This window comes from Octopus sinensis, unplaced genomic scaffold (assembly GCF_006345805.1).
Source record: "Octopus sinensis unplaced genomic scaffold, ASM634580v1 Contig15464, whole genome shotgun sequence".
NCBI lineage: Eukaryota > Metazoa > Mollusca > Cephalopoda > Octopoda > Octopodidae > Octopus > Octopus sinensis.
Window position 1 is genome coordinate 77,944 of NW_021833742.1, and position 10,244 is coordinate 88,187.

Consider the following 10,244-nt stretch of genomic DNA (forward strand, 5'->3'; position numbering starts at 1 on the left):
ATTTCTAGTGTCTAATGACTGCACAAGAATGATTTGCAGAAATAAGTCACGGAAATCATAATAGTTCTGGCAAAGAATTTCGATTGAAAGTTTCTGCAAGAACAGCCAAGTACTTTACATTATTATTATTAACACATTCCGTAGGAACATCAACAAAGTTATAATCCCACACGTGTCACAAGCAAAACAATCTTCTGGACCATCCTCGTCCATGCCCCTCTGTTGCGGGCGAGATCCCGCAAAGATTCTAGGTCGTCCCAGTTTTTGAAACTTTTGCCATGAAGTTTGAGATCCCTCTCCAGAACTGCCGGAAGAGTGGATCTAGGTCTTCCACGTTATTTGTCTCCATGTTCGGAGAAATAATCGTCCATTGCCCGATTGGCCGGAGCTCTGGGGTCCATTCGCAAAATATGGCCAAATAATTTTCACCGGCCTCCAACGATTTCTTGAAACAACGGCGTAGCATCGTAATGTTTATACAGAGATAGATTGTTAATTTTTGATGGCCAGTGTATTCCGTGTAAGAGACGTAGTTGTTTACGATGAAAAGAGTCTATAGTCTTCAGTTCAGTGTCCGAGATCCCCCATGTTGATGAGTTGTATAGTAGAACAGGCTTTACGAATGCATTATAAAGCCTTGATCTGAGGGCCCGATTTATCGGCCAAGCTTGGAGCCATTTTTTACGTATTCTGCTCAGAGCCGCGGTAGCAAGCATCTTTCTACAAGAAATGTCTTCACTATCTCCAAGTAGGGAGTCGAGTTTGTTGGCGTTCCTCTATGTTTCGCCAATTCTGGTGTCCATTCGTTTTATCTCCGTCAATTCAGTTTTGGAAGTGTTAATTATCAGGAACCATTTGTTAAGCACCCGTGGGGAATTGTTTAGTAGATGGATTAGATCATCTATGTTGTCCGAGGCAATGTCCACATCGTCGGCATATACAATTTTGATGATAGAATCATTATAGAAAGTTCTCAAATCTCTCAAGGCGGCTTCCAGATAGATTAAAAATAGCAGGGGGAGAGAGAGTCTCCCTGAGGCGTGCCGACATTCGTTTTGAACCGCCTGGAGGAGACTGACCCAATACGAACAGAAAGTTCTGTCTTAGCAAGTAGTAACCGTATCATTCTCACTTCATCCACCTCTAGGAAGCTTTCCAGAACCCCGATAAGTAGGTCACGACGGAACAGTTAAAAGCCTTTGACATATCGATACCAAAAGCCTTTTTTAAATTTTTGCTGGACAGCGCAGCGCCATCTGTGACTCCAGACTATATCAGCTGTGGATCTTCCAGCCCTGAATCCGCTGTGACTGGGGGAGAGATATTCATTAACAGTTCGGGTCATGCGCCCGAGTGTAATGAGTGAGAAAAGTTTTCTCAGAGTGTTTAGTAGTATTACGGGACGGAGATTTTCCACCGGTTCTGAGGTTTTGTTGGCCTTTTGTATCGGGATGAGTGTGCCTGAGCCCAGTGAGAGCAGGTCATTGGTTGCGAACATCTCAGTTTTTCCATGAGTAGTTTTGGACCATACTTGATCAGTTCTGCATTGATATTATCAGGTCCAGCTGCCCGACAATTCTTAAGCTTCTTGGCAGCTTGGATGACCTCCTCAACTGCGATTGGCTTATTGAGAGTTGCTGATGTGCATGTAAAGGGGTCAATATCGCAAAAATGATTTTTCTTCTTAATCTTTAATTGGAGCTTTTCATTAAAAAATTTTTCTCTGGTTAAGAATATACAAAAATTAACAATAGTAACAATAATTTTGTTGATAAAAACGTTTATGATCAAAAAATGCAGAGTATGACAAATATTGGACACCCTATTCGTCATTTAATGTTAAAAACGTTGATATGATTAGAACGATAATAAAATATTGTAGAGGAAGACCGTAGTTTCATCTGACTGTTAGGCTCAAATGAATAAAAATCCTCTTGATTTGAAAACATTTTAAATTGTTGCGTTTATTTCTCGATGTCGCGCTGATTTCGTGAAACTCAAATCATGTAGCTTTTTTTGGTCGACAAGATAGCCGCGGTGGTTTGGGTGATAAAAACAGATGTTAAATAAAATTCGCAAATCTGTACACTACTTCGATTCAGAAAAGTCCCCGGTAGAAAAAACTTAATCCAGCCATGCTCAATTTGCACTTTTTGAATTAGAAAAGGTTACCCAGAACAGTATTTCTTTTGTAAAAACGAGAATAGAAACAAAGATGAATCCAATTTCAGTTAAGCAATTGCAGCTTATAGCAAAATTTATAAATTCTTAATTAAAAATCTTCTTTAGCGAAAAGTTAATATTGATTTTAATGACTTAACGACTGATATTTCAAAAGAAATACGAATGCTAGAAAGTTAATAATTTGTTCTCAAGTAATTTAAATGATAAGGAAAAATATGTTGAAATCGCGACATTCCGTCTTATGAAGACGCAGACGCCGTACTCCGTCAAGAAGATCAGTTTTTATTTATTTTGGTAAAAACATTCTGTCTTATGAAGACGCTGACGCCGTACTCCGTCAAGAAGATCAGTTTTTATTTATTTTGGTAAAGACATTCCGTCTTATGAAGACGCAGACGCCGTACTCCGTCAAGAAGATCAGTTTCCTTGTCTCGAAGACAACGGGAAAACTTCTTAGAAATAACGCAATGAGTATTATTCGAGAGTTCCATTGAAAAAAATGTGATTGTTTTATACTGATTCTTTTACTGCGAAAAAATTTTATATTTAATATATCCTTAGATGGAACCAAATGAAATTTTGTTATTTTGAAAATGAATTAATTTTTAAGTATACTAATTAATAATCAGAAAACTAAAGATTCAATTGTTCATCCCCAATGACAATAAAATAGATTCTAGCGGGATATTTCTTCATATTTTTTATTGAATACCAATTTTCTAAAATTTATTGCAATTTATTAATTCAAACTTGTAGGAACAACAAAATAGTCTCCGCATTTTAGTTTACGTTCAGAAGAATTATTTATAACCACACTAATTAGTCCGCTGCGTACAATAAAGATCTAAATTTAATTTTGTTTGTACTGTTACTATTTTCGAATTTTGCAAAAAGATCATTGGTTTTAGCGATTTGGATTTCAGTATTATTTCACCGCATTGTAATTTTGTTTGATTTTTATCTTCATTTTCTGTATTTTGATATCTTGTTTCTGTGAAGTAATTTCCATGGTCGTACACAGTTGCATTTGCTAATCCAATGCATTCTATTTTATTATTATGTTTTTGAAGACAGCTACTTTTCTTGACGTCTTCTTTCTGACAAATTGTAAAATCCGGTCTAATTTGTCTTCTGTTAGATTTTTTCGTTAGTTTTGATTTGTCTAAGAAATATTTTTAAAGATAATACAATTTAATTTGTTTATTTCAAGTCCTCTAATATTTCCTGATTTTTTATCATAGATAATTCTTTCTCCAATAATGTGATCGCGGCCAGATATTTTTATTCTTGAGGACCTTCGAACTCCAGGAGGGGCAGGTTCAGGTACAACTAAAATCATTATTTTATTGTTTACTGATTTTTCCGTTAACATTAGGATGTGAATATATGTGTGCGTTGGATATTTTATCAAATACACAGGTTATAAGTTCTAGTATACTATACAAAATAAAAATTACTTCTTTCTATTTCTTCTGAAAAGTTTTCGCTCTCAATGTCGGATTCATTATGGAAAGTTATAATATTCTCCTGTAAATCGCTAGATTTATTTATGTTTTCGAGGACAGATGATTGTAATACATTTGTTGTTTTAGAATGAACTTCTATATGAGGAATATACAATAAAATGCTTGAAACCTGAATCTTTATCGTTTGAATTTATATTTGAAGAATTTGTGTATGGTTCTCCAAACGAAACTTGGGAAATACCAATAAATGGTTTATGTATGGCTTCAGTAATGAAAGGATGTCCTAAAATAACTTCATCTCTCTCTTTATTGTTAAAATTATTTGGAATCTCATCTTTGTTATACAAAGCAGCAATATTCTAAATTGAATTATTAAAAACTCGATTTAAATACATTGCATACTACACGAGATAGAGATTGAAATTGATCACTGATGTTCTGCCAAACAACGTCGAAGCTACTTGCAATTAATTTTTTTACTTCTTGAGTATTGTCCATTTTTGAGTGGAATCTAATGTCGTTTTTAATTTAAATTAGGAATTTTCGTCAAAAAATCCTTAAAATAGCAATTCATATTTCCGATTAAAAAATGCGGAACTACTAATAGTCAGAATATTAAACTTTATTTTTTTATTAGCTAAAAATTTTGATAATCAGTTTAAAAAAACATATTTTTATATTTCCTTAAAAATTTTTTGCTCTGTATAATGAAACTTTATTTAAAACTAAAAATTTACTAGTATGAATGAAACGTAAAATAAGAACGTTAAGTTTTTTATTTTCGGTGGTCTTATAAGATGTTTTTTGTAATGTTAATTGGTTAACAGATCCAGACTCTATTTTAAGAAATTTTTTAGTTGAAAATAAAGGAAGGATATAATTTGAACAATTTGCCGATGGCTTAAATATAAAAATAATTGAATAGTCCTACCTAAAAATGTTAAAATTTGGATTTTTTAAAAAATAAAAATATTTATCTTATCAAGTTTTCTCATGATTTTTACTTACAAAGCTTTAATTTGAAATTGTTGATAGAAATTTCCCCTGACATAATTTTATTTAAAAACACATTTTTCCCGACTGCAAAGTAGCCAGCCATCACTGTCAGGAGAGTTAAATCAAAAATTATTAAAATCATGAAAAATTGAAAATTAAACTAGTCCTTAAGATCAGTTCGAAGTTTGGCATTTCTATTGGTTATGTAAACGCCCAATTGATCAGCTCTTTCCACTATAGCCTTCCGTTTACGGCTGGAAATAGTTCCAGCAATTTCACCACAAAATCTCCCATTATTCATTAGAAGGATATCAACATCCTTCGATGAAAAATTTAGATAATAAAAGGTACTTTAATGGTATTTATACGAAATTTTCTTAAGCCGTTTGGAAGCATTTTCTTGGTACGTTTATTCGATCCATATCCTATCTTTGGGGTTCTCCTTGTTCCCTTGCATCTCTGGCGAACCACATTGTCAATACCTTTCGGCTTCCTCCAATTTTTCTAATTATAGATTAAAATAAAAGTCTTATACCTTCACACGTGCAAATCTATCGGATTGATGGCGAACGAATTTTTTGGTCCTCTTTTTAATGATTTTTATATTATTGACTGATTTTACTAGTGGCTTTGTCTAATATAAAATTAAGACTGGCGAAAGATATCACCATAATCACGTAAAATCAAACGTGCTTTATTTGTATTAATTAAAATTAATTTTAAAATAAATTATAATCTCCATCATTATTAAAAAAATCTTGTTTGAACTATCAAATAAATGATACAAATTTGACCAAAATCTACTTTCAGCATTGATTGACTCACACGCTAGCAAATTTTGTTTAAAATTATTAATGAATTTTTTGACTATGAACCATAAATTACTAAAATATTGAACAGTTAGACCCAAAATCTTATTAGTGATTTAAAATATGAAGCCAGTGAAAGGACTGTTGGAAGTCTATCGCGATTTAGACGTGCAAATCAATTGCCGAAACGGGTAAATTTTTATCATTGTCAACAATTTTATTTGAATTCATTTTTTACCTATATTTTCGTTTATTTTACATGTATTCCCCTTTTAGCGAACTGCATATTTCTGATACTCTAAAAAATTGTTCCGTGTAGTGCTTTGTGCTTGGAACCAGTTTTCTTATCTAGCTATAGTACCATTGGTACCAATATAAGACTGTGTTGTGAGTAAATTCTATAAACATCACGCAACTCAATTGGTCTCTAAGGACACATACGAGCTTACATTTTGTCAGTGGTTATCCGAGAATCCGGCCCTGTGAAATGGATGAGTGCGCCCATCGAGAAGATTGGGTCTGGTTCGAAAATGAGGAGAATCGACTAAGGGAAGATGCATAAATTAGAAATTAATCATTACTTGTTGTTTTTGAAAGTATTTGACGAATACAGTTTATCTTAGTTTCTATGATGAGTCTAATAATATATTTTAAATGTTGACCTGCTACTGACAGATTTAATTAATAATTTTCCGTCGAGTACATGGACGCTGCATCCCGGTTCATGATTCTGGCAGAAGGAGACGAATTGGAAACAAAGGGGAGAAACCCAAAATAAATATTATTTAAATAAAATATTATTCCACTTATTATAATTTAATTAAAATGGATTGATAAATGTTCATCTTATCTAGCAATGACATCATTGGTAAAAAATCAAGGAACCTACAATTAAGGTGGTACTTTATTAAAAATTAAGTCTTCGATCTAATTTTCGCTATAATCATCAATATTTAATTGACTCCTTCATCTCGAAATTTACCTTTATTTATTTTAGCCCAACAATTTTTTATAGTTTGTTCTTCAAACATCTTCGACGTATAACTAACAATTGCAATTACTTGCATACGTGAAATATTTTTGCATTTAGAGAGAGTAGACCAATTCTCAAAGGTTACAAATAATTCCGCAAAGTAGAGTTTTTTGGCAATGTTTGAAGCAATTTTTTTAACAATGTTACCGAAACTGGAATCGAATCATCCCTTAGAGAAGTAATATACGTTTCAAAAATTTGAATGATTATCAACTATATGTGATGTCATCAGCCATGACAACGCATGTGAAACACAATAGGTCAGATCTCTGGAAAACTTTCTCTTTTTTGACGTTTTAAAAATTTGAATTAAAATCATGATAGTTGAATTTGATTCTTACGAAAACTTTATTAAAAGAGCATTAATTGATTCAAACTTGAGACTAAATTAAAGTAATTTATTAAAATAATTGGTATTTGGCTTGAAAATATTTGATTAAAAATCTTTAAAAATTTAAAACGAATCTAATACAAAAACTATTACTTAATAAAAATCATACCAATTTAAAAAAATAATCATGCATAAAAATATTAAATTCTGAAATTAATTAGCTTGAAAATAATTCGTGATTCAGAAATGTTTTTAACAACAGCAAAGCCATAAATATGAATGATTTATTGTCGCTTGTGCTGTCGCTTCGAATATTTCTTCTATTCCATCATTTGTTAGCGCAGAGCATTCAAAATGTCTATAATTTATATGACTGAAAAATAAACCTTAGAGCTCCTATTTTTGTTGCAAATTCTTTTCCTTTTTCTAATGAAATAAAATCAATTTCATTTTCGCTAAATTCTCGTTTATCTTTTTTGTTGCCAATCAATAAGAATGGGACTTTATTACAGTAAAAACGAACTTCAGGATTCCATTTTGTAATTACGTGACTGAGGCTCAGAGGATCATCAATAGAATAACATATGATAGCTGCATCAACGTCGTTGTAACATATTGGACGAATTAAGTCATGGCTTTCAGATCCCGACGTATCCCAGAATGACATTTGAACCTTTTTTAATATAACAGGACAAACTTTTCTTTTATAAAAAAGATCGATTGCGGCAACATAAGTTTCAAAAATTGTTGGAACATGTGTCAAAACAAATGCGCCTTTGGAAAAAACAGTCAAAAGACATGTCTTTCCAATATTACTGTCACCAACTATAATGACTTTTTTCTTTATCAACCTTCTTCTATTTTTGAAAATTTCAAAACAATTTCCCATTAAAAGCTTTTAGACCATTCAATGAATTATTTTATTTAATACTTATTTAGATTTCAGAATATTAATAATAATCTAATTTTATTTTTCTAAGATATATTAGTGAAATAATTTATTATAATGTTAAGTTGAATAATAAATAAATTTTTGGACATTTTTAATTTCATCGGCTTTAAATTAAAAAGAAAAGTTAATAATTAAGATTTATTCCCTTTTGGAGCAACTAATCCGTTAATAAAAGTTATTATTTTTCACTAAATCAGATTTTCAATCAAATATAATACAATCTATAATGTCGCGTGTATTTAAATGACTGTATAATTGATCCAATCAATTAGAAAGATTATTAATCTTCACTAATTTTTTTTCAAAATACTAACATTTAAAAAACAAAGATCTAGAGAGCTATAAATTAGTTAATGGCCTCACGATAGGCTCGGGCAACGTTTTTTAATTTGTCTATAACTCATTATTAGCAGTCTACTGAGAAAAGAAAAAGCCTCCGATTATCTTAGTTTTATATTTACTTAATTTTATTAATAAAAGGACTAAAGAAAAATGGTCATTGGCAGATAGCCAGAGTATATTTTCAAAAAAAAACAAAAAAAAAGCCAGAGTATTGTCTCTGACTATGGCTATAGATATTCGTTCGGTTAAATACCGGTGCTCACACGGGTCCCAATTCCAGCGTATTTCTCACTCTTCCTCTTCTCAGCCCGTTCAGACGGGGCTCCCGGTTTTTCGATACACAACTCGATATTCTGATTGGAAAAGGAGTTCACAAACGTGACGTCCCAAACCAGACACTTTCCCCTCTGAAATGGAAATGTGATCATCCCATCGGGTCTTCTGCCGTCCTCTACGAAAATCCCTGCAGGTTCCAATTGTATGTGGAATCCAGCAGTTCGGAGAGATCAACAGATGATCTGGTTCAGTTCGGAATGTCGTGAGAAACGTCCAATTCCGTATCGGCATGAGAAAAAGTGATATCCAAACTCGTCGATCCACACCCCGCAGCGGCATTGGTGTTTTGCATAAACGGGTAGACAAACCCCAATTCTTACGGATTCATCATTAAGAAGGCAGCCAGTTGTATTACAAGGATAACAGTTTAGCCAAGCGCCGTTTAGGGGCTGGCTCCTTCTCTGGTCCATGGTTTCCTTTAGCCTTGAATACGTATTGGATTCAAACTCTAGCTTTGGCACTTAATCTTTGAATTAAAACAAGTCCAAAAATTAAAAAGAAAGAATTATTGAATCAAAATTTAGTAAAACTCTTCTTAGTAGTTCCAGTCGCAGACTGAACCTTAAGAACAGAAAAGCTGACGGTTTTACTCAAAGGTCTACACTCTCCCAAGAGAACAATATCCCCTTCCTTAGCATCCCTGAATGCAGGAGACATATGGGCAGATATATTTTGATGACGTTTCTCATATTTTCCATATTTTCGAATATAATGGAGACTGGGGCGGACAGCTACAATAGTTCTGTTCATCTTCATTTTTTTGATTGTGGCCTTGATGAGTCGTCCCCTAATTGAAATATTTCCAGTAAATGGGCATTTCTTGTCAATATATGTACCGTTAATAGCCTATATTGTAAATTATGAAAAATTACTTCGGGTGGAGTCTTTATTCCTAGTCCTACGTTTTTGACATATCGAAGGTTCTGTTTTTTTGTTATCTTCGAAGGTTTTTTATTTAAGAACACGGTTGGTTGCCGAGCAAAATGTCTATCTCCCTAAAAAATGAAAATAATATGATTTTAGCACTTTATCGACAGTTGTAACACCCATATATAACAGCAACAACAGTAATCAAAAAAACGTGCAATAGTTTATTAAATTATACGTTTATTAAAAAAATTATTTATAAAATAATTAATTATCTTTTTTGTTTGGAAATATTAAAGTTTGACTAATAGTTTTACATAATATAAAAAAAGATTTCGTTAATGATTTTTTATTGTTTTTAGGTTTTGGTTTTCTTGAACAATAAAAAACTATTCTATTCTAACAAGTCTGATTCCAGATGGAAACAAAACCTAATTGTCATCATAGTGCCCTGTGGTGTCAATATTGCCCTTTCTTTCTCGATTATATCCTCTCTTGCTATTCTATAGTCTTTTATTTTTCCTTAATATCCTTCTTCTTTCTGTCATCTCTTAAATTTGGATGCTACTTCTACTAATCCTGCCACGGGTATATTCTTTTGACGAGAAAGTTCTGAAATATGTTTGTTTGTCAGAGAAATGATCTTTTCTTCATCCCTAATGGCACTAAAAAAACGGACGGAAAACTCGATTGTCGTCGGAAACATTTTTTTAAAGAATCGCCGTCTAAATAGCAAGTAAAGCAGACTCCGAAGTACTCCTGCCATACTTTATATCGACATAACTCTGAGTCGGAATTAGTCGAGGTGGCAATGCTAGAGTCCGCTTTTATCAACGGGTAAGAAAACAATCTTGGCCAAAATTTACCTAAAGAATGTATTCAATACCAAAAAAGACATTATATTCTCGAAACTTATACCAAATAAATT

The 10,244-nt window shown here is 32.5% G+C and overlaps 1 protein-coding gene across 1 annotated transcript; it reads right to left on the bottom strand.

Annotated features, from left to right (window-relative positions):
- Window positions 1-4,806: 4,806 nt before the first annotated feature.
- Window positions 4,807-9,205, bottom strand: LOC115230384 (60S ribosomal protein L32-like). Its single transcript, XM_029800588.1, has 5 exons — window positions 9,011-9,205; window positions 7,367-7,492; window positions 5,182-5,280; window positions 4,998-5,150; window positions 4,807-4,965 (listed from the first exon to the last, which is right to left on the bottom strand). The coding sequence occupies exons 1-5, from the start codon at window positions 9,203-9,205 to the stop codon at window positions 4,807-4,809; spliced, it is 732 nt and encodes a 243-aa protein (XP_029656448.1).
- Between the last annotated feature and the right edge of the window lie 1,039 nt (window positions 9,206-10,244).